The following is a 25,556-nucleotide window of genomic DNA, read 5'->3' on the forward strand; positions in this document are numbered from 1 at the left end:
CTGGGGCACAATCATTTCAACTGCAATTCAGGCAGACGTGCTTCTTTCTCCCAGTACAGTTTTCTCTGCATTAAAGAGTGACGGATTTCCACCTTAAAATGTGGCAACCACTGGTTGTGAAGAGCAGTGGGGGTCTCTCCTGGGTTGGTTTAACTGGCTGTGTCGCGCTGTCACGATCATTAACTTACACCAGGGTAACTTGATAAAAATCCACTCTTATTTGGAACTTGTCCGCTTCTGAAGAAACTGCTGGCAAAGAAAGGGAAATCTTGATTTTTAAGCAGGAGATGGGACGATTATTAATGATTTGGTAGGAAAAGAGAAGCTGACCTTGCTCTGAAGTGGCGAGGTTATAATTAACCCTGATTGGGGCACGTTAAACGTGGCACTGGGGGGGGGGGGTGTTTATTTTCTCTCAATTTATGGTTATGGGCAATTAAGACTTTAGATTGCTTCTCCTGTACTAATCAGCAGGTTATCCTTTAAGTTGTGTGTGTCCCCCCCCCTTCCTCCTCCCCCCTCCCCTAGACCTTGCAACATTAACTGTGACTCAGCCCCAGGGTGTGCGACCCGTTTCTCTGGCGACCTTTCACCATTACGAAGACCATATTGGACCACTCCGGGTCGTCGGAGTCCAGAGAGCAAATAAAACAGCCCGACTCCTGGGAAGTTCCTTGTTTGCACCGGATGGGCAGCAATGGCAGCGAGGGTTGAGAAGTCTCTGCTCCATGTCCCGAGTCTGCAGGAACTTTGTGAAGGTAAATATCCCCCCCACCACCGTCCTTCGCAGGACGGATGAATCCACCTCTGGGTTGAGGCGCTGCCGTGATAGTCGGGATTGAGTAGCGAAAGTCCGTAGACACTGTGATTGCAGTGGAGGGTCTCAGCGGTTCTCGCAGCGTCCATTGGAGGTAAAGATGTTGCCAACAAATTGAACCTAGCGTCCCTAAAACTGAGCTATGCATTGCCCCTAACATTGGTAACATTGGGGCAATTTCCTCATTGTTTCCCCCCTTTCACAGGATGAAAATGCCTTATTTGTTATTTTGTTCTCTTGTTGGACGTAAAAATGTTGCCAACAAATTGAACCCAGCGTCCCTAAAACTTAGCTATGCATTGCCCCTAACATTGGGGCAATTTCCTAGTTGTTTCCACCCTTTCAACAGGATGAAAATGCCTTGTTTGTTATTTTGGATTGGACAGAGAGGTGTGTGGATGGTTGTTGGGAGGGTTGAGGCACTGCAGATATATTCGGGATAGAGACACGAAATAAGAGAGGGAGGGATATGGTCTGGGTGCAGGTCACTGGGACAAGGCAGAATAATAGTTAATAGTATGGATTGTATATACTCATTGGCCAGTAAAGGCAGGGGCTGGCCCACCCCCTGATGACACTCCCCCTGTGGCCTAGGCCATAAAGGTCGAGCCACCTCTCCCTTCCCTGCACTTCCCTAGCTTGGATCCAGGCCAGCACAAGTCTTATGTACAATAAAGCCTATCATTTCCCTCAGTCTTTGTCCTTCTAATTATTGGGGCAACTGGTAGGGCCCAACAAATAGTTTGGCAAAGACTAGAAGGGCTGAAAGGCCTGTTTCTTTGCTGATTTTAGTTTAAATTCTCAAATTGCTGAGCTGGGATTTGTACTTCCTGTTTAACAGTGCAGGTACTCTCTCAAGATACTAGACCAGTAACTGTCACTATGTCTATGATTAAAGGAGTGGCATTTACATCTCTGTATTTAAATGGTGCACAATGCATGTTTACAAAGTATTTTAATTAACTAACAACCGACTGCTGCAAAGAAACACACACACTCTGAATGTGGGAGGTTAAGCTCTGAGATTTATTGAGGCTGGAAAGGCCTCAGTTGGAGTTCCTGCTGTTTGTTTGATTGGCTGACATCAGCCACATGAATAGCAATAGCGGGCGGGAACATTCTTGCATGTGAAGACCCTTCTTCCCCAGTCTGTCATTGATCTGTTAGCTGGGCAGCTTGTCCAGTGCCATTTTAGGGTTGCTGGTCTTGTACTGCTCCACCTTTCAACTGTGCCGGTTCGCTGTGTTAAGGGACGTGACACAGTGTGTTATGCTGCTGTTAACTACCGCGCGATGTGCCGGCTTGATATCCACAGTGGCAGGCCACCACAGGACCTTTTTTAGCAATAGTGATTCTAGGTAACTTTCAATGACCATTTCCTTTAATTAGTAATTTATTAATTTGTTGGTAGGGTATTAAGAAGAATAATTCCAAATAAAAATGTATTCCCACTGTCCCATTGTTATAGAATTGTACAGCATGGGAACAGATTATTTAGCTCCATTCATTCACACTGACCAGTGAGTACCCTTCCACATCATCCATGGCCTCCTATATCTGTTTGAGACTTGGAGTACCTACAATTGGCATCTTGGGACACTGGAAAAGCACCATCAAAACTGACTGCCAAATCCTTCAAATTATCTGGAAAGTAAAGCAACAACACATCAATGTCCTCTCCCAACGTTTATGACCTAACTATGTTCAGACAGCTCCCTAACACCAGGCTCTGGTGTTATGATTCAAGCTCTGTCACAGGCAGAGCTAACCAGAAAGACAAATGAAAATATCCTTCCACAACTGGCCTGATGGGCTGAGCAGTCAAAGGGCCTTTTGGGAAAATCTGCAGCATTCCCTCTGACTCCCGGGGACCTCTGACTGATGATGGTTGCAAGTGAAGAAAAAGCATCTAGCCCAGACAACAGGAGCAGTCGGAAGCTGTACCTAAAATACATAAATGGCAGAGGGAGTGCACCTATCCACTCAGCCTGCCAGGTAACTGATGGCCTATTTATGGAGGAGTCTTCAATTCCTATAGTGGCCTTATTGGTTGTTTTGCAATGTATAAAACTCAAGTGGAAGCAAATTGGCCTCCATACCAAGGGGTTGAAGAAGATAATTTTGAAAGAGTGATGTTCTCACCTGGTAATCTAATAACCACTGAGCCCAAAGAGGCATTTTGTTGACCCCCCCCCAACCATCTTCAGTTTGACTTGATTGCAACAATGTCGGGGTTTCAAATTTACCAAATTCAATTGTAAAGGGAGAAGTTGGTTGGAATTGGCACAGCGGACTGGTTACCCTGCTCGCAGTTTCATGCAGAGTGTTTGATGCTCCATGCAGTTGACCACATTAGCTACAAACATTAATAACACTTTGGTATCTGTGTCCTGTTTACCAACAAGTGCACATACTCCAGTTCTGGGACTGGTTTTGTATCCAATCGCCAGTTGGTTTGCACTGTTCTTTACTACTTCAAAAGTTTGCCCATGGACCCAATCTGGAGTATTGATTCTGAAAGTTTAAGAATGGCCAGTGGCCAAATGGTTAAGAGAAAACTGGGCTCGAAACAAGGAATTGAAGATGTGGCATCTAATAAACTGCATCAAATGTCCTTTTCAGAAGAGGAGGAGCAAATTGTCAAGTGGGTGGGGGTGGGGGTGGGGGGGGAGGGTGGAAGAAAGTTCCGAGATCTGGTTTTGACTGGAATCATAAAATGGCAATTTGCTAAATATAAGTTCTTTGAGGTAAAATGGGCTTTTTAAAATCTGTTGCTTCTCTTCCAGTGCTGCAGGAAGGATTGAAGAAGAACTTTGCGGAGGTCCAGGTGTCTGTTGTGGATTGTCCTGATCTTGCACAGGAGCCCTATACTTTTGCTGCTTCAGGTGAAGTACTGTTCCAATTGATAAATTTTTAAAAATGACAGTCAGGATCAATATTTTCCATAAATATTTGATCAGCCAATAATGTCCTTGTATTCCCATATCTATTTACTTTTTTTTGTTGTAGGGTAATAGAGGGAAAGATGAAAGTGGACTAGAAAAGCTTTTGTTGAGAGGTAAATGAAGGAAAACATGAACTATATTTAATATGGAGTGAAACAAAAATGATAAGGAATAACAAAATGGCAGAAAATGAAATAAATACAGTAATTTGTGTCTTTCAAGAATATTAAATTTAAAAAAAAACATCTTGTGAAATAGCAGAGAAAGGTCCAGTGAGAATAAAGAACTGAAAGTAGCTTATTTTATAAAAAAAAAAGGCAAAATGAATAGAACTTGGTCACCATGTGTTTTGGGGAAGGGTTGTGGCTGTCATGTGACCATACTGACCCCTACCTAGATGGAGGTCATTCAGTTGCCAGTCAAGGTTTGGCTGTGACCCACCCATTAGTCCACACCTGGACTGGACTCTCCAGCCTGCCTGTACTTGGCCTTGGGCCGTTGGCTGTTGTAATTGGATTAACCAAGCCATTAGTCCCTGCTTACAGACCCTCCAGCACTATAAAGTGCCATATGTTCTTTGTTCTCTCTCTGCCAGCTTGGGACCACCCTGTTTTACTCCAGGCCTAGAAATGTGGAAGGGTGTTGGAGAGACTGTTGGTAAGATGTGCACTGTTAAAAGGGTTGGGAGAGTTTTAATTAGTGTCCCTCGTAGCATAGAGCTGTGCCTGCACTGAGTCAAGGGGTGGTGGGGCACCATAATGATTTTTCCTTGATCATTGTATGTGTGTGTATTTTGTTCCCACGCTATTTTCCCCACATTAGGTACTATTAGTTTCCCACGGCTGCTGTAAAGTGTGTGTTGCATCAGTTACAATTCCTGCAATTCCCTTCTGTAAATAAAATCCTTCCCTACCAAAACTGTGTCCAGATTCCTTGCCTTTGAGACCTACCCAACCTGTTTCCTCACTCACAACACCATGACCAGATGACGTGCTGCTGGGTTTTGGGGAAATATTACAGAACTATATACATTTTAGCCTGAAATTAGAAGAGAAAATTCCAAAATCTCTTAAGAGGAGGTAGTAGGTTACTTAAACGTGTGTTAGGGAGATTTTTTTTTAAAAAAAGGAAAGTTGTGTTTGTCCAATGTATTATAGAATTTTTTGAGTTTGTAACTGGTAGAATTGATAGGAGGCCGTGATTAGATGGGGTGTCTCAGGAATATGAGCTGCTCATAATCTTTATGAATAATTTGGACAAGGTGCAATCTCTCCCCAATTCTTGATGATGTAACAGTACCTGGAATGTTATTGATGGGTCTGGTTTGGATTACCTAAGATTCTCCACAATAATTAGTGGGTAGGTGTTGCAGGAGAGAATGTTGACCTCACCAAAGCCTTCGACACCGTGAGCAGGAAAGGGCTTTGGCAAATACTAGAGCGCATCGGATGTCCCCCTAAGTTCCTCAACATGATTATCCAACTGCACGAAAACCAACAAGGTCGGGTCAGATACAGCAATGAGCTCTCTGAACCCTTCTCCATTAACAATGGCGTGAAGCAAGGCTGTGTTCTCGCACCAACCCTCTTTTCAATCTTCTTCAGCATGATGCTGAACCAAGCCATGAAAGACCCCAACAATGAAGACGCTGTTTACATCCGGTACCGCACGGATGGCAGTCTCTTCAATCTGAGGCGCCTGCAAGCTCACACCAAGACACAAGAGAAACTTGTCCGTGAACTACTCTTTGCAGATGATGCCGCTTTAGTTGCCCATTCAGAGCCAGCTCTTCAGCGCTTGACGTCCTGCTTTGCGGAAACTGCCAAAATGTTTGGCCTGGAAGTCAGCCTGAAGAAAACTGAGGTCCTCCATCAGCCAGCTCCCCACCATGACTACCAGCCCCGCAACATCTCCATCGGGCACACAAAACTCAAAACGGTCAACCAGTTTACCTATCTCGGCTGCACCATTTCATCAGATGCAAGGATCGACAATGAGATAGACAACAGACTCGCCAAGGCAAATAGCGCCTTTGGAAGACTACACAAAAGAGTCTGGAAAAACAACCAACTGAAAAACCTCACAAAGATAAGCGTATACAGAGCCGTTGTCATACCCACACTCCTGTTCGGCTCCGAATCATGGGTCCTCTACCGGCACCACCTACGGCTCCTAGAACGCTTCCACCAGCGTTGTCTCCGCTCCATCCTCAACATCCATTGGAGCGCTCACACCCCTAACGTCGAGGTACTCGAGATGGCAGAGGTCGACAGCATCGAGTCCACGCTGCTGAAGATCCAGCTGCGCTGGATGGGTCACGTCTCCAGAATGGAGGACCATCGCCTTCCCAAGATCGTATTATATGGCGAGCTCTCCACTGGCCACCGTGACAGAGGTGCACCAAAGAAAAGGTACAAGGACTGCCTAAAGAAATCTCTTGGTGCCTGCCACATTGACCACCGCCAGTGGGCTGATAACGCCTCAAACCGTGCATCTTGGCGCCTCACAGTTTGGCGGGCAGCAGCCTCCTTTGAAGAAGACCGCAGAGCCCACCTCACTGACAAAAGGCAAAGGAGGAAAAACCCAACACCCAACCCCAACCAACCAATTTTCCCTTGCAACCGCTGCAATCGTGTCTGCCTGTCCCGCATCGGACTGGTCAGCCACAAACGAGCCTGCAGCTGACGTGGACTTTTTACCCCCTCCATAAATCTTCGTCCGCGAAGCCAAGCCAAAGAAAAAAAAAAATGCAGATAGCCCTATACTCCCTGGAGTTTGAATGAAAGAATGTCAATCTCATTGAAAGGCTTAGAGCAGGGGTGTCAAAACTCAAATTCACAGAGGGCCAAAATTAAAAACTTGGACTATGTCATGGGCCAAACTAAATATTTATTGAAAATTTTCAACAAGATCTGCATGTTTTCTCTTCTTTCAACATATGTAATGTTAAACTTTTTCTTATTAAAATAAATGTTTAATAATAGTTTTGGTTAAACTCTTTCCAGAAGAAGCATTAACAAATTATAAATAAAATATTCAATAAATAATATTTCTCTATAGCCTTTAAACTCCTTTTAAATGTATTTTTTTTCACAAGCCAACAAGTCAAAAAAAAATAACAACTTGCTTCAATGAAAATCCAATCTTTCAACTATGAACAGTCCAAAGTTAACCAAAGAAAATATTAATCCAAGCTTAGCTTGCTACACTGAGATTTACTTTGATGCACCTGGGTCTAAACCAGATACTTGGCATCTCTTCTTAGATGCAAGTTCATCAAACTCTGGGGTCAGAGTTTGACTCCCACCTGTCTTGAAAGGTCCTGTTTTCTGTCTTTCGTTTGGCCATTTTTGGTAAGGGGTTTATTACATGTGAGTTAGGCGACAGGTCGCAGATGCTAATGCAAGTAAAGAGAGGTGGGGGCAATTAGCGGGCTGACGCCAACGCATTTGCAAAGCATTCTGGGGTTTGTAGTATTAGCTGTGCATGCGCTATACTGGCGTGGCGGCCAGCGGGCCAGCTCTTATACATATTTGATATGATCTTGCGGGCCAAATATAATTATATCATGGGCCAACTTTGGCCCGCGGGCCTGAGTTTGACGTGTGTGGCTTAGAGTTTATATGAGCTTAAGAGCATAGATCTGGGGCGATGCTTCCTCTGACTGGTGAGTGGTCATCATCTTAGATTAAAGTGTCTGCCATTCTGGACTGAGATGAGCGATTTATTTTCCACAGAGAAAAAAAAATTTGGAGATCCAGCATGGTAAAAGGCCTTCAAGCCCACATGCCTGTGCCACCCAATCAAGTGACTAACTTGTGTGCCTTTGGAATGTAGGAGGAAAGTGAACACCTGGAGGGAATCCATGTGGTCATGAGGAGAATGTACAAACCCCCACAGACAGTGGCTGATCGAAACATGGGTCGCTGACACTGTAATAGCATTCCACTATTCACTATGCTAACCGCACTGATCTTAAATCACAGCTAGATCAAAGGCATAAATCTTTGGAACGCCCTACTCAAGAGGACTGTGCAGTCTCAGTGACCCATTGCGTTAAAGCAGAAGTAGGTAGGCATCCTTCTGTCTTGGAAGACAGTGGTAGTGCCATGGATAGTCAGTTGGTTTTAGAGCAGCATCTGGAATGGTTCACAAGGCCCACTCTTGCTGCAGATGAAGTCTGAATGATGGGCTGCTTCCGCTGTGTCATCCTGTCCTCCAGCTGGTGTGTCCGCTTTTCCTCACCGCTCCACGCCCTTTCTGCCAGTCATCAGTAAGGTGCTCCCAGTTGAGCACATCGATGAGAGCAAGTTTCAGATCACGCTTGCAGTCACACAGCTGTGGCTGGCCTGTGGGTCGAGATCCTTCAGGCGGACAACTGTGCAGCAGGCCTTTTAGGATGTGACCGTTCTCCATACGGAGTGTACGTGGCCAAACCACCGAAGTCGACTCTTGACACATCAGGAGGTGCATGCTGAGGAAACCGGCTTTATCCAGAACCTCAGTATTGATGAGTCTGTCCTGCCAGGATATGTCCAGGAGGCGATGAAGGCATTGGTGATGGAAGTTCTCAAGCTGGTTTTCCTGCCTGCCATATGTTGTCCGTGATTCGCTGCCAGAAAGTAAGGTGTTGAGGACACACTCCTGATACACCTTGAGCTTAGTGTTCACTGTGAGATGTTTGTTGCTCCACACTCTTTTGCTTAGTTTGGACATCACAGTAGCAGCCTTAGTGATTGGTTGTCAATTTCAGCATCGTGAAAGGTTGCTGGTAAGGGTGGAGCCCAGGTATGAGAAGCTGTCGGTGAAGTCGAGTTCTTCATCTCCAATGTGGATTATTGGTGGGGTTGCAACATCACGTTGGTCTTTTTGATGCTGATCGTCGGCCCGAACTCCTAGCAGGCTTTGGCAAAGTTGTCGATCAGCCGCTGTAGCTGCCCTTCTCTGGGAGGTCAGTGCTGTGTCATTAGCGAGCAGTAGCTCTCTGATGAGAACCTGCCGGGTTCTTGCTCTTTACTTTCAGACGGGCCAAAAAGAGCTTTCTGTCACTTGTGCACAGATGTACTCTGTCCTCGGAATCCCGAAATGCGTACGACAGCAGCGGGGAGAAGATGATGCCAAATAGTGTTGGTGCTAGGACACAGCCCTGCCTCACCCCACTTAGAATCTTAAATGGTTCAGAGGTAGATCCATTGAAGCTGACTGTCCCTTTTATGTTGTGGAAGGAAATGATAAAGCTGAGCAGCTTTGGAGGGCAGCCGACCTTCCCAAGCAGCTAGAGTAGCCTGCTCACGAGGTCAAAAGCCTTGGCGAGGCCTATGAAGGGGCATCTGGTGTTCCCGGCGTTTCTCCTGGAGCTGGTGGACTGCAAAGGTCATGTCAGCTCATGTTCTCTTTGCTCTGAAGCCTCATTGAGATTCAGGGAAGATGCGAAGATTCAGGGTTTGCAGTCAGGTTTTGTGGCGGGGGTAGATGTTTGGATATTAAGAGAATCGCGGTACACAAGGTGAGTGCATGAAAAGGGTGCTGCGGAAAATTATAAACTCTGACCTCATTGAAAGGCAGAATGGCCAGAATGTGTTATATTTGGTTCTGCATTTTAACTTTTGCTCTGCTATTTGACAATGTTGTTATTTTGAAATGTCAAATTCTTCTTGATGTATTGATCTAAAGTAGAATTGTATTCATCATGTTTTGCAAAGTAATGCATTATTGACTTCCTGAAAGCATCACGAGCTATGTTGAATGGTCTATTAATCATTCAATAATGTGTTAATAAACCAATTTTAATTATTAGTTAACACATTTTAATTCCATAGCATTCTTTGTAAAGAGAAATGTTATTTCATTATCCTTTCTGAGCAAAGGAGGGGGATTAAAATCATTTTAAGTTGCAGAAAAAAGAGAGATATGGGAAGTTTCTAGAGTGATGGAATCTGGGATTTGGTAAGTTACAAGTCTAGAGGAGGAGATTCATACAGAAGACAGAAAGTAATCTGTTTAAAGATGAGTTATTGGCAGAAAAACCAAAGAATTGAACAAAGGGGGAAATAGGGGTGAAAAAAAGCAATTGCAAGGGTGTTTTTGAAAATGAGCAATGGGGAAGCTGTTATTTGAAGGAAGATATTCTGGAGGGTGACGCATAGTGGCTGAAAGAGTTGGTGCTAGTCGAGCAGTTGATGAAAAATACATTGATATTGAATGAATGGCTGACGAGGATGAAACTTTTGCAGGAAATTACTTTACAATGGAATAAATTTAATGAAAATGGGGATCCAACTACGGTGGTGAATAAATTCATCTGGTTTCTTGCGTTTAAATACATGTCCTCAACATTGGTTCAATTGAAGTCGGTGACAGTTCAAAAGCCAAAACTAATCTGAGCTAATTTCTTGCATTCCTTTAACAAATTAGGTATTGTTTCATTAAAATTATTTGCATAACTTTTCTCTATGGTTGATTTTAGCATGACATTCACATTAAAGAATATTTAACCGACTGAAGCTTTGGAACTAAACCATTACTATTTTTGCAGGTCTCTGTGGAAAACCCAGAATAGCAGATGTGGGTGGAGTTCCTTACCTCTTGCCCCTTCCACAAACAGATAAGGTGCGAATGATTTCACTTTGGCCAATCTTACACTTGGATCTTATATTTGATCTTCTAATTCTAACCACTGTAGAGAAACACTCACCACTTTTCCCAAAGGCTCCAAGATGAGCTAGACTTTCTGATCTATTAAAGAAGATCTGTCAAGAATTATAGCGATCTATTAACTCTTGCCCAGGCTTTTATCGGCACTGCCTATATAAGACTTGCTTCTAGCAATTGATCTGACTGGGTGTAGGAGAGAAAAGATTTCCTGCTATCAATCATAAAATCACTTTGTGAATTCTGTTACAATTCAACCTGAAAAACATTTATCAATTTACAATATTCTTTCTGTATCTTGTAAATTGCCAGTATTCAGTGGGCTAGAAATTTTTTAAAAAGTTGAACAGTCAAAATGGATTTTCTATGAAATAGAGCAGTTGTGGCCACATTTCTGGGTGTTCGAGGTTACTGATCCTCCAAAATATTCCATCTGGAATTTAAATTGAGGTGGGGGAGGGTGTGCTTAAGGAGGAGATATTTGAAGAAGTGTTGTCTTAAATTTAATTGGGTCAGTTTGTATGGTAAGGTGAAGATTATTCCACGCTTCAGTTGTTCAGGGGAAGAAATGAATTGCTGTACACATCCGTCCTGGAAGATCGCACTACAAATTGGGTTGCGTACTCTGGTCTGCTCCTAGCAGGCTTGGGTTCAGTGTAGGATTGGTCGTCTATATCGTTTAGCGTTGTCGTCCATTGGGGGAATTCTATCATGATCCCTAGCAGAATTTTGGTTTTGTTTTTTCACACAACTATCTTAGTGTGAAATGTCCTTTGCAGAGCAAGAAGAATTCGCCAGCCCCACTGATCTGAAAACAACAACACTTGGCTACTGGTAGAACAACTAGGTTTTATTCACCCCTGAAACCATGCTACTTGAAGAGCCAACATGCAAACCAAATTTTTTTTCCTGTAATTGTACTTGACCTTATTTAGAAAGAGGCCATTCTCCTCATCTCACCTTTCCTGTCCCAGTCAAGGCATTGACGATCCTTTCTCTCCTTCTCAATGCTGCAGAGCACTTAACAACATTGTATTTTTTGTTTTGTATTTCCAACATTTGCATCACAAGGAATTTGATGTGACAAAAATGCACGTCGAATGACTCAAAGACTTGTAGATTCAAACCAAGGCTTTTATTACCAAAAAACTGGAGCGTAGTACATCGCGGTCGACTAGTCCAGACTGACCTGGGTCTGGTTAGGTGCAGCTCCTTATGACCTGGCCAGTAGGTGTGGCTATGGCTCTCAGCCAATCGTTAGCATTATATACAAATAGATACAGAGGTGATAGGACCCATGTGGTTTTGTTTATGATTGCAGATCTACAATCTCAATACTATCGCCGAAGGAGTGGAACTGCCTAGTGCCTTCATTCTTGGAGCAAGTGCAGCATCATTTAAAGCTGTCGGTGTCAATGCAGAGGTATAAATATTGCTACTGAGTGTGGATAGAAACTGCTTTACACCAAGGAGATCAGTGAAATGAATATACAGTAAAACACTTGGTATCCGGAACCTGTGGTCTCTGGTAGATGCTGGATAAGAGTATTTGCCAATTGCTTGAGGTTCCATGTTGTGTGATTCGCAAACTAACTGTTAGAGGTGCCAGTTTTAATCCTTGTATTTTTTTTTAATAAACCTATTTATTTTCTGCTATTTTTCTTTTTACTTGATTGCTTGAGAATTTCAGATGATGGGAATTTTACTGTACATTAGTAAAACGGATCACTTTAGGCTCCAGATTATTTTGTGACTTCAATGCAATTTAATGCTCCACTCCTATCATAGAACTACATTTTTTGGTGTTCTACTGAGTCAAACGATTATGATCCTTGTTAACTTTAGTAAGTATTGACTGCTGCCAGTTTTAATTGGAATTACCAGTATCTCGTAAAAGAATCGTGTGCTAATTTGAAAATCATTAAAAATTGATATTTGTGTTGTTCCCTTTCATACAAATTGAGAACGATTCACTTGAGAAATTCATCCTTGACAACAAAGCTGAAAGTGTGATCTGCTTTCACTTTTTTTGATGAAAAATATACGATTTTTTAATTGAAATCTTTGCAATATAGTTGACGCTTGCTAAAGTATGCTTGGCACCATTTTGTAATTAAATCCAAAAGTTTAATACAATTTATTTAAAATTTTTTTTTAATGTGTTCTGCTTCAGCTTATGCCGAATATCTTCACCAAAGGAAATGGCAAAGATGAGGTGAATCACAGTTACAGTGCCAAAATAGACCCAGTTACTGGTGGATGTCTCCTGGAAAAATATGATGAAAAGTATAAGACCTGTGATTTTGCTTTGCTGGCTAACTTGTACATCAGTGAGGGGAGACCTGGGAAGGTGAATTAAACTAACTTAATGGATTGTTTATTTTCTTTTTTACTTTGGCTTGGCTTTGCGGACGAAGATTTATGTCCACGTCTGCTACAGGCTCGTTGGTGACTGAAAAGTCCGATGCGGGACAGGCAGGCACGATTGCAGCGGTTGCAAGGGAAAATTGGTTGGTTGGGGTTGGATGTTGGGTTTTTCCTCCTTTGTCTTTTGTCAGTGAGGTGGGCTCTGTGGTCTTCTTCAAAGGAGGTTGCTGGAGGTGATATCAGCCCACTGGCAGTGGTCAATGGGGCAGGCACCAAGGCATTGTTTATATGGCTGTACATACCATGTTGGTGAGTCATTAAAATATCAAAATGTTCCCCCTTAAATTACTCTTGGATGGCGTACACCACTGACAATGCAATGAAGAGGCAGTTCAGAGTTAAAATCATTTGAGTTTGAAGTTCCTTGTGGATCAGACCATCAGATTTCCTTTTCTGAAGGAAACTAGTAAGCAAGTTGCATTTTTTTTTCTTCAACCGTCCAGTGGTTGTCATTGAGACAAGTTTTAATGTTCCCATAACATTAATTACATAGAATTTTAAAGTTCTACAACCATGAGGATCTTGGGGTGGAAAGATGGAAGTGGGGCGTAGTTTGAGAAAGTCTTTTAGATCTGGAATTCAATAAGTGAAATGTACACCATTTCAAAGGCACACATGAGTCTGCAACAATGCAAGGTCCTGAAGTGGGCCAGTTCAACATCTGGGAGCAGCCAGGGGTTTTCCAAGATAGAGTAATTCCCCTTGTGGTGGTCAAAAGTAATTGGCTTGTTATTTGAGATGGTTTGGTTGAACTGGAGAAAATTGTGACTCTTGTGAGTGAATGAAGTAACCTCCCGCATGGCCAATGAAGGATATAATTCTGTTGGATCATCTCCCATGTGAACTGGCAGCTAAGAAGGCAACAAAGACTCATTGATGCCAAACTAACACATTTATGGAAATAAAACCTGAAAAGATTTGCTTTCCAACTTGGAGATGATGAAATATTTACAATTATTGTTGCTGAAACCCAGCAGCAATAGACATTCACCAAGACGAGTGGCTTTCAAAACAAAAGTTATTTTTAATCAACTTTAAATATGAAAATAGAATCAAACATTAACTTAACTCAATACCTAATTAACCCCCTTCTAATTCTAAGTGAACATGTGTGTAAATTTAAGAAATGTTCTTTGGTTCACAGTTCCATCTCACTTCTCCTTCTTCCAAGTTCTCTGGTTGCAGGCAATCACCATACTGGGCACAGAATTAAACATGTATAAAGTTCACCAGGCTTGGTGCTTGAAAGGTAAATGTTTACAGCTCAGGAAGGTTCTTGTAGGGTTTGCAGAGAGAGATATTTGTTGCTCCAGAATTTCCACAACTGGGGTAACCACCACTAGTCAACCTCAGGGACTCGTTGATGGAACTTGCCCCATCAGGGTCTTCTAGATGGTAACCTTTCTTCAAGCTACCACAGTGTTCCATTCCTTCCTCTATTTCAAGAGAAACATCAGACAGATAGCATTTCCAGCTATCTACTGCTCTGGAACTTGCTTTCTTAGTTTCAAAAATTTTCCCTGGATTGCACTTTTCAGTTCTTTCTTTGGCTTGGCTTCGCGGACGAAGATTTATGGAGGGGGTAAAAAGTCCACGTCAGCTGCAGGCTCGTTTGTGGCTGACAAGTCCGATGCGGGACAGGCAGACACGATTGCAGCGGTTGCAGGGGAAAATTGGTTGGTTGGGGTTGGGTGTTGGGTTTTTCCTCCTTTGCCTTTTGTCAGTGAGGTGGGCTCAGCGGTCTTCTTCAAAGGAGGTTGCTGCCCGCCAAACTGTGAGGCGCCAAGATGCACGGTTTGAGGCGTTATCAGCCCACTGGCGGTGGTCAATGTGGCAGGCACCAAGAGATTTCTTTAGGCAGTCCTTGTACCTTTTCTTTGGTGCACCTCTGTCACGGTGGCCAGTGGAGAGCTCACCATATAACACGATCTTGGGAAGGCGATGGTCCTCCATTCTGGAGACGTGACCCATCCAGCGCAGCTGGATCTTCAGCAGCGTGGACTCGATGCTGTCGACCTCTGCCATCTCGAGTACTTCGACGTTAGGGATGTAAGCGCTCCAATGGATGTTGAGGATGGAGCGGAGACAACGCTGGTGGAAGCGTTCTAGGAGCCGTAGGTGGTGCCGGTAGTTACTTGTCAGTGTCCCACACACTGACTGACTGAGCTGTTAACTCTCTCTTTTCCAACTGAAACTTCAAAGAGAGCATGTGACTCATGTCTTGCAAAACCCCCACCTTCCTGAACAAAACTTCTGCTCCCATCTGTTGTTATTTTTAGGTAAATAATCCAGGAGTACCAGGAGGGTACTGATAGACAGCATGACTCCAACAAAACAATGGTCAAGCATTTTATGCAGTCAGTTCAATTAACACCTACTTGTGAAAGGGTGCCTTCCATTCTCCAGAGATTTTGCAATGTGAATTCTTCAGTCTTTCAAATAAGATCTGTTTTAAAATGTATGTATGTATGTGACCTACTCTAAATCTTATAAATTCTCCCCAAATATTAATATTGTTACACTGGACAACAAAATTTTTTTCCAAATGTTTGCTTCCTGAAAAGAAATTGGGGATTATGATAGACAACTTCAAGCTGAACACAAAGATGTCAGATTTGCTGCATCACGTAGGAAGTTGGAGAAACATTAAATGAACTTTTATTGAATTAGGCATGTTTAATCACATTATGATGCTGAGACATTGCATTAGTTCAAGTGACCTAAAGATGTTTTGCCATTGATTTTTGATTGTACTCAACATCTGAGACCTCTTGTGTTGGTGTCCAACAATAGTCGGTCAGCACTGATGGATTCCAGTTGCCCTGATACCAACTGTTCTTTCATGGTTGTAATGTCCTGGTGAAACTTTTCACCATGTTCATCAGTGATTGCACAAAGATCGGCAAGGAGGAAGTCCAAGTGTGAATGCAGAAAATCAATAGTCAATGACTTGTTATACTTTGTAGTTTTGCATGCTTAAAGCACGTTGTCAATCAGCTGGAACAGCATGGATATGTGAGCTGCTTTTATAGCCTGTCTGCATCTATCCTGACTAAGCGTGCCCAAGCATCAGACAACATTTGTGAAGCACCTGCACTGAGTGCATGCCCAGGCATGCTTGGACTGACCAAAACAGCTTGCTTTGTGGGCAATATACTAGTATGACAAGAAATCACAAAATTAGGTTAGATCTTTTAAAAAAAGATACATAATAGGAAAATTGTAAAGTGATTTTTTGTGATCAAAAGCCCAAAATCCATAAAATGCACCCAAAGGTGTTCAGGAAGCAACATCTTTGTTTCGTGTAATCTGCATCCTCCATTGGACCATAATTTTAATAACTAATTTTGTTTGTTTTTGTCAGATTTTTATGCTATGAAGTGTGTGGTAGTAAAGCTCATTATCAGTTCAAAATGATAAAGAATTATTTAGTTCGATATAGATTTTATATTTGTGGGTTAATGCTGCACCAGTGCAATTTCAGTGCATGTATTCAAAATCAGTGGGTTTATAATAGGACGTTAAGGAGGTGCTTCGGATTGATTTGTGGTGTGACCTGATGCTTTTGTTGATTAGGTTGTCGAAGTAAGGAGCTGCAGAAGAACAGGACAGAATAACTTTGTCAGCTGCATGAGGGAAACACTTGAAAAGCACTTTGGTGATAAACCAGTAGGAGTGGGAGGGACTTTCCTAATTCAGAAAGGAAAAGCCAAGATTCATATTATGGTAAGTACCAGTGTATCTAGTCTTTGCTACTGAAATTACATATAGAGAAGTTGAGGATAAGTGGACTGCAGAGACATTGAAGAGTATTTCTCTTTCTTTGGCTTGGTTTCGCAGACAAAGATTTATGGAGGGGTAAATGTCCACGTCAGCTGCAGGCTCGTTTGTGGCTGACAAGTCCGATGCGGGACAGGCGGACACAGTTGCAGCGGTTGCAGGGGAAAATTGGTGGGTTGGGGTTGGGTGTTGGGTTTTTCCTCCTTTGCCTTTTGTCAGTGAGGTGGGCTCTGTGGTCTTCTTCAAAGGAGGTTGCTGCCCGCCGAACTGTGAGGTGCCAAGATGCACGGTTTGAGGCGATATCAGCCCACTGGCGGTGGTCAATGGGGCAGGCACCAAGAGATTTCTTTAGGCAGTCCTTGTACCTCTTCTTTGGTGCACCTCTGTCACGGTGGCCAGTGGAGAGCTCGCCATATAACATGATCTTGGGAAGGCGATGGTCCTCCATTCTGGAGTCGTGACCTACCCAGCGCAGTTTGATCTTCAGCAGCGTGGATTCGATGCTGTCGGCCTCTGCCATCTCGAGTACTTTGATGTTGGAGATGAAGTCGCTCCAATGAATGTTGAGGATGGAGCGGAGACAACGCTGGTGGAAGCGTTCTAGAAGCTGTAGGTGAAAAGTTGATGGGTTTGTGTACTGACAATAACCACAACAGCAGTGCGAGTATAAGACCGCTTTAATATACTAATATGTACACTAAGAGATCTTGTCTCTCTGCATTACGAACTTGGAAGGTTAGACTGTAGCTTTGGACTGCTTAATATAGAAGTTCACTGGGTGACCTAGTGGAGTAATTACATGAGAGAGAGAGAGAGCACGAGGGAAGTCTATGATATGGAGGGGAGGCTGGAAAGTTGCATGGTAACCTGTGATTGCTCTGCAATGTGATTGAGGATGGTGGGGAGGGGGTGGGGGGGGTGGGGGGGAGCTGAAGCATCCAAACTGGATTTGGGGAAGAGTTAAATTGTCCAATCATCATCTGAAATAGATAGAATGAAATCTGGGACGAAAAAAGAAAATGCTGTAAATATCCGTGAGGTGAAAGCTGGATCTTTTAAGAGACCATTAGATAGGTGCATGGAACTGAGAAGAATGGAGGGTTATGCAGAAGTGAAATTCTAGACAGTTAGTTAGAGTAGGTAATTAGGTCGGCACAGCACTGTGGGCTAAAGGGCCTGTACTGTGCTGTAGATTTCTGTAACAGGATAATAAAGAGTAGAATAGAACAAGTGGGCCAAATGGCCTCCTTGTGTTTTGTTAAATACAAGATATAGTAGAGTTTCTGACTACATTCAAGATTTCTCAGTTCTTAACTCTAACAAATTGCTAATGTAAATGAAAGCCATGTTCTCTCAAAGGGGAGTCATGAATAATTTGTCACTTATTTTTAAGATAAAGTTTCCCCATGCCTCTGAAGGATGTAACTATTTATTTACTGGTTACTTTTAATGTACAACATGTATTAAAAAGTCACCATTGTTCAGATCATACAAGTGGTTCTCAACCTTTTTCTTCCCACTCACGTACCACTTTAAGTAATCCCTTTGCCATCAGTGCTCTGATTAGTAAGGGATTGCTGAAGGTGGCCTGTGAGTGGGAAGGGAAGGTTGAGAATCACTGCTCGAGACCCAACTGTTACTGAAATATTGCACTTGAGAAATGGGCCATTGGTCCATTTCCTTTGGAGTCAGGAAACCGTGCACATAACGAGTCAATGAGGGACGATTAAAACAGTGGTTTTCAACCTTTTTCTTTCCACTCACAGACCACCTTAAGTAATCCCTACTAATCACAGAGCACTGATGGCATAGGAATTACTTAAAGTGGTACGTGAGTGGAAAGAAAAAGGTTGAGAACCACTGGACACATTAAGGCACAAATATCCTATTATAAATATTTAATTTCTGAAGATGGGAGGCTGCAGGAAAAGAAATTCGAATCAAATATCTGGAGAAATCAGCATCTCCAGCCGCTTTCAGGTGCTTGGACGCAGATAATGCGCTGGCAGACGCGGCTGGGGGGGTGCAGCTGGGACGTTCAGGTGGCCGTGGAGAAGATGCCTTTCTGTCACCTGAGCGTGCCGGCTGAAGGAGAGCCGTGTCCGAGCGAACGCAGGGTCCTGTGGACTGTGGCCGAGGTCCCACTGCTGCTTTCAGGTGCAACGGGGGGGGGATTCTCAGAGCTGGAGATTATACCTACAGGGTAGGTGCTCCTCCTGGCCGGGTTCTCCACTTTCAGGTGACCTCCCGACAGCCACATAGGGGTAGAATGTGTGGCTTTACATCAGGGTATTTTGGCCACCTAAAAATGGCTTATGAGATGGGTGTGGAAGGAATGGTTAACATTTGATTATTTCTGGGAGGATTTGACTACAGTTAAAGCTCTGGGCTTTTGGGGAACACCTTGTACAAGGATGTCCTGAAGCTCTCCTGCCTACTTTGGAATCCTGTGTTCCGCATGCCGAGGAACAGTGGGGAACTGATCTCCAAAGCCAGATATTTAAAGTTTTTATTAAGTTGATGTGATAACTTTAACACAAATGTTTTTTTTTTTGTTGCATGTGACCAGAATTACTGGAGAAGCTGGTTGTGCAGTAAAACCCTTTTGTATCCGGCACCTAAGGGGATTGGTAGATGCTGGATCAGTGAATTTTCTGGTTGCTTGAAATTGTGTGTTGGATGGATTGGTGAAGCATGCCAATTTTAAATCGATGTACTTTTTTTACTTATTTATTTTCTGATTTTTCTTTTAGCTGTTTGCGTGAATTCTGGATAATCGGGCTTTTACTGTATTTAGATGCATAGATGGAATATTAAAATTGGAAATGGATAACTTCATGGAGGTAAACAAAAGCCTGTAGATCTGGGGTCTTGTGCAGTTCACAGAAGTGCTGGAGAAACTCAGCAGATCGTGCAGCATCCATGGGAAGTAAACGAAAATCAGCGTTTCAAGCCTGAGCTCTTCATCAGGAGTGTGTTGCTAGTTCCTGAGAATGGGCCCTGCTATTGTTGAGTACTGGACTTGTTGCCAAAAATTTGGATCATTTGTTGAAACTAGAATTCAATTTCCACCCTGGCAGCAGTGAAATTTAAGTTCAAAGAATTGAAAAAATCATTAAGGGGTTGAGGGGGGAGGGGGGAAATTTTTTTTTCCAGCTTCAGGAATGGTGACCATGAAAATATCATTGCATCATTTAAATTGTCTGATTTACTAATGTTATTTGGGCTGAAAATCTGCCATTTCTGCTTGGTCTGACCAATATGTGACTTCAGACTCTTAATTACCTCCTTGGGTCATGCCATTCTGCGATGGATCGTAAATCTTGGTGTTGCCAGCAATCCTCGCGCCTCCTGTGAACAAGTTAAAGAAATAATCTCCTTCTTGGCATTCATTTCAGAGAGGAAATGCAAAACAAACTCTCAAGGGAAATGTATGCATTGAGCACATACTTCCATTTTCTTGAGGTAATTGGTAATAGATGCATCACCAATTATCGCTAGGAAATAGGAATGGATGCGCGAGCGTTGCTGGGGTTGGGTCATGTAACCTTTGAACCAATTTGAGCCAAGTGCCACCTTAAGGGAAACTTATCCAGCATGCCAAAAAATCACCTCATTTAATTAACTTATCGCTGCTCTGCCCTGTTATAAAAGCAAGAGCTGATGGGACAAGATTTCTTAAATGTTCTACATCCCTGAGCAAGCAAGAAAAAAGTTGCCTCCTACCTGTGGGATTGCGCCTCCCCCCACAATTTTGTTTTGGGCGCTTGCCCACATTTTGTCATACCTTGAAAGGCTCAAGCCTGAAGCATTGGTTTTGCCGCATAAACTACCTGCTGAGTTTCTCCAGCATTGTGTTTTTACTTCAATCACTGTGTCTGCAGACTTTTGTCTTTTACTCGAGGGGGGAAAAAAAAGACATAATCACTCCAACTAGGTGGGCTGCACAACTGGGTGGTTCAACAGAACTATTGCTTACTCCCAAGGTATGAATTATTACCAACTGATCAGGAGAACCTGAATCTCCGATAAACTTCTCCAGCACTTGGAGCCACTTTTGCTTTGGGTCCAGCTAATTGTTCCTTGTGTAGCTGAAAAAGTCGTCTTTAATACAAAATGGGTGTGCACTAACAAAATATGACATAGTACAAGATAAGGGGCTACTGCTGCTCCAGTGAAAGCCTCTTTGGCTTTAAAGGTCTTGATTTAATTTTTGTTTTCTAGCCTGAGTTTTCTTCCTGTCCTTTGAACAGTGATGAGGAGCTAAACAATTGGCTAAAATTCTTTGATATGAGTGCACCCCTCATCTGCCAATCAGTGTTTGTGTCACATGACCTGGTAAGTAATAAAGATTGACTGTCAATTGCAAATGTTACATATTCAAGGACTTCATATTCAAAGTTTAAAAAATGCTTGGCTATTTGATTTTTGTAACTTAGAGTCTGATATTTAAAAAAAATCTGTGATTATTTTAATGGAATAATTAATGTGATGTGAACCTTTATGAAGATTTTTTGGGGAGAGGGGTCTTTTGCTATGTCCTTGAGCACCTGACAAAGAGACTGACTCTTGAGATCGGGCCAGGGGAAATTGAGAGATGCAAGATGGGTAGGGGGAGGTGAAGGGTGACTTGTGCAATATGATTGTAAGGGTTAAGGAATGGATGGAAAGAATATAATGTGAGTAGGAAGTAAAACCAAAGTTAAAACACAGTCCTGGAGAAACTCAGTGGGACAAACCGTGTACTTTCTATAGCAAAAATAAAGATGTATCGCTAATGCTTTGCGTTTGAGTCCTTCATCAAGTTATGTGTTTTACTCCCATAAAACAACCGTGTTACTTCGGGAGAGTGTCATTTATGGTTTTCAGACTGCAATCTTGGAAAAATTGAGGGAAAAATTAACATAATTACTGCCTGTGTGGGCGTCTTTTTAGACTGCAAGTACCTGAGAGCAACAGCCCCAGTGGTTGGGCATGCAGTAGAGCGGATGACCATCGATGAATTTTTCCATTACGATTTACACTGCAAGCTTCCTCCAAAAAATTGTAGGGGTCCTGCAGGATAAATTGCGGAGCAGGAATCTACTCAGAATTCCTGCATATTCCTTTTTAGACTCCCTGTGTGGCGGCAAAGTCCCTCGATTGTGCCGTTACACGACTGCGGTCTAAAAACCAAACCTGACAGGGATTTTCTTGAACTGGGCGCTAATTGCACTGGCTGCCCCTGCCCATGGAGGGAAAGGGGTGAGTGAGTGAGTGAGATGGGTTGCGGGCTGATGACATCATCAGCCAGCCACTTCCAGCGGCAGTACATTGATGTTGGGTGCGGGACACAGCGCTCTGCCGCTGACCCTTCCCCCGAGAGGGATTGCAGTGGGCACCTTGGAGGTAAGTCCCCTGGCGCAAGGGCGGAGAATCACAACCTTTTTTTTTAATTAAAATTTTTTATTTTGAGAATCACAACCTTGACACTCAAGTTTTTTGACTGTATGGAGGGGCCTAAAGATGCAGGGAGCTGGAAACTCTGGGATACCCCAACTCATTGCCTTTTGGTTTCCCCAAAGTAGAACAAATCCCATTGCAAGCAGATGTACACTAATTCAATGGTGAATTGAAGCTTCAAGATAAGGAAAGGGGAAGAAATTTAAAGGGCAGGTGATGCATCTCTCAATTTATTTGAATTGGAGTTTGGTTCTCAGATGGCAATCTGTCTGTAGCTACAATGGCTTTGGTTTCTAACTGATCCGCTTCCCACTGATGACGATGTGTTGCTCTTTCATGGTAGAAGCTGCAATAATAAAATCAGTAAAGATTAAAACACCAAAGTCTACAGACACTGTGGATGAAGTTAAAACACAAACTCAGCGGGTCAAAAATGTTTGAGCACCTGCCTACATTTTGTCATACCTTGAAGGGCTCAGGACTGAAACATTGGTTACTTGGTTGCTTGTGTATCTTTGCTTGCATAAAGTACAGGTACATTGTTTGGCCTGCAGGGTTTCGACAACATTGTGTTTTTATTTCAGTTGTGATCAAAATGAATCTTGGGGCTGTTGAAACCGATAACAGCATTGCTGTTAATATCTTGGTTTTAAACAAAGAAGATACGTTTATTGTAATGTTGACTTTGCAACTTTCCACCAAAAATTTTAACTTATTTTAAATGTTACTCTTTTTACTATATAGTATTCAAAACCTATTAACTAACAAAACACTTTAAAAATAAATAAATAAATAAATAAATGATTTTTTTTTTTAACTATAAGGGATTTGACCTTCGGGTCGAACATACCCATTGCTTCAGCCATCATGGAGAGGGTGGACACTTCCACTATGACACCACCCCAGACACTGTAGAATACCTGGGCTACTTCTTGCCAGCAGACTACATTTATCGCATTGACCGACCAAAGAAAATTTGAATCTGACATGATTAATAATGTTTTTGGCAATCATTTTAACATGTATATATAAAAAGGCTTTCAGTTCATGGAATGCAGGTTAATGTTGAAACATTCGTGCTGTTATAATGATTTCTGAAAAATATAATGATAAGGATTTCAGTTGCAGTGAGAGACGAGTGCATTAAAATTCCCTATTATGTCAGGTTTAGTTTGAAAAGATAATTATGGCATTTATTATTCATTTAGATTGTCTAGTGAAAGTTTTCACTGCCAACAAAATGAATTTGAAGTAGTTACTGTGATTTTTTTTCCAATAGTTTAATGGTAAATGAGGGTAAAGTAGCCTTGGGACAAAAATGGACCCCTTGATTGATATGGTGTCTAATTTGTATAAAATGTCGTTCAGGATTATGTGGGAAAGATACAGATGCATTAAATGCTCCAGTAAGTGCTCCAGTTGAAGTGAACATTTGAGGACTTTTTGTTATTACTTATGGATCCGTATTAAGATTCAATCATTTAGTGTTTGCAATATCAATATTTGTGAATAATATAAAAGTAATTAAGACCCATGCTTTGTTCTGAAATCTTGTTAGCTTTTGTCTTGAGTCATTTTGAAATACTTAAAAAAATTTGATAGTCCAAGATGAAATAATTAAGACTTTGATATGGAAAATCAAATGTCAATTATTTGTTAATGAATTTTTGTCAGTGAAATAGGAAAAATCTAATTCATTTTCCTTTTCTACCAATTTCAAATTAGAACTGACATGCTTTCAGGGTGTAAATTAAATCTGCATTAGAGAGAACTTTTTCCTTAAATTCTCCTGTACTAACGTTTTCTAATTTTCCTTTTAAGATTGTGAAAGATCAATTTGGCATAAAAATCACAAAAAATCATAAACCTCTTTTTGGGGAAAATTTCCCTACTTTAGCATGTGAAACTGTCTTTAACAAAATGGTCTCCTTTATCTAATCTCTTTGATGGTCGTATTCAATTAGCATGAACATTCTACCTATATTTTCGTGTCTTTCGGTCTCTCCAAATTTTTATTCCTAAATTAATTTTTTGACTCACTTGATTCCCTTTCATCGTCTGTTGAAATAAAGCTCATCTTCAAAAGACTAAAAGGAATGATAGTTTGGCGCTTCCTAATTTCAGATTTTATTATTTGGGAGTCAATATATGTAACCTTGTTACAATTTCCTAATCGAATTGACCATCCTGCTTGGGTAGAAATGGAATTAAATTCCACCAGAAATTTAATTCTATCTCAGTATTTCTTGGATCCTCTCTTTCTCTTGCTTCATATAAACTAACGTACAATCCGGTTGTTAAATCCAGTTTGAGAATATGGGTGCAGTTTAGACAGTATCTTGGATTTCAGGGCTTTTCTCTTGCATGCCCCATTTTGTCCAATTACCTTTTTCATCCTTTCTTGCAGGATTCGGCTTTTAATGATTGGTGTAGGTTGGGTATTAAATGTTTGAAATACCCTTTTTGCATCTTTTGAACAATGGGTTGGAAAATTCAATTTACCAAATGCTTTTTTTTTCATATATTTACAAATCAGGATTTTATTCAATCTCAGATCCCCAATTTTCCTCGAGATTTTCTGAGGTGAATGTTCTTGATGCATTTCTTTTTCTTCCACTAAAAGTTTAATATCTGTTCTAAATGACAAATTGACTGGTCTAAGATGTGCCCCCTTCAGTCCAAATTAAGAATGATTGGGAGCAGGATTTGAACCTTTTGCTGCTCAATGAGGTTTGGGACTCTTATTTTCAGGCTGATTAACACTACATCTCTGTGTGCTCGCCATTGTCTGCTGCAAATCAAAGTGGTACCTAGAGTCCACACGTCTAAACTCGAATGATCTTGTTTTACTCAGTTATAAATCTTCGTTGTGACAAATGCAAATAGGTGATGCTTCTTTAATCTATGTTTTGAACATGCCTCAGTTTGGGAAAAATATTGGAGAGCGGTTTTTCAGTATTATCAGTGATTCTCAATTTAAAATTAGAATCAAATCCCTTAGTTGTTCTGTTTGGAAGTCTTGGAGAAGACTATGTTTTACTAACTCCAATTAAATGTCATATTTTATCCTTGCCAGTCAGACATGCTGTTTGTGGAAAGATAATACCCCACCTATTCATGCACAATGACTAAGGGACGTGTCCTGTTCAAATTCAGAAAAAAGTCAGATATGCAATTAATGATTCAAACATTAGATTCCAAATGTTATGGGTCCCGTTCATGGACAATTACTATAACCTCTAGCTTCAGTGTTAATACAGAACTTTGGCATCGTGTGGTCGCACTTCAGAGTGAGCTACTTTCTTTCATCAATATTAACTTCAAACCTTGTTTGAAAAATTTAAATTTATCATATCTATTCTTTATCGGGCTGTGCTTTGGGAATTTGTATGTTTATTCTTGCAGTGCTTTTTAAATCTTTTTTTCTGTAACATTCCATAATTGTACAAACTTGTTACTGAAAATCAATAAAAAAAAATTTTAAAAGAAAAAAA

At 41.8% G+C, this 25,556-nt stretch overlaps 1 protein-coding gene across 4 annotated transcripts in view; it reads left to right on the forward strand.

The window, feature by feature from the left end:
• c14h11orf54 (chromosome 14 C11orf54 homolog) overlaps positions 1-25,556 on the forward strand; it is a 26,511-nt gene extending 955 nt beyond the window's left edge. Inside the window, exons 3-10 of one of the 4 annotated variants that reach the window (XM_069911421.1) lie at positions 529-758; positions 3,604-3,702; positions 10,298-10,371; positions 11,735-11,836; positions 12,587-12,628; positions 16,417-16,566; positions 20,845-20,958; positions 22,887-25,556. In XM_069911421.1, coding sequence (XP_069767522.1) covers positions 698-758; positions 3,604-3,702; positions 10,298-10,371; positions 11,735-11,836; positions 12,587-12,628; positions 16,417-16,566; positions 20,845-20,958; positions 22,887-23,042 — 798 coding nt within the window. In that variant the 5' untranslated portion in view covers positions 529-697 and the 3' untranslated portion in view covers positions 23,043-25,556. Of the gene's footprint in view, positions 1-528; positions 759-3,603; positions 3,703-3,826; positions 3,876-10,297; positions 10,372-11,734; positions 11,837-12,586; positions 12,764-16,416; positions 16,567-20,844; positions 20,959-22,886 lie in introns of those variants that run through there. The other 3 variants (XM_069911420.1, XM_069911422.1, XM_069911423.1) reach the window with 3 other exon arrangements.

The sequence above is a fragment of the Narcine bancroftii genome, chromosome 14 (genome assembly GCF_036971445.1).
Source record: "Narcine bancroftii isolate sNarBan1 chromosome 14, sNarBan1.hap1, whole genome shotgun sequence".
Taxonomy (NCBI): Eukaryota; Metazoa; Chordata; class Chondrichthyes; order Torpediniformes; family Narcinidae; genus Narcine; species Narcine bancroftii.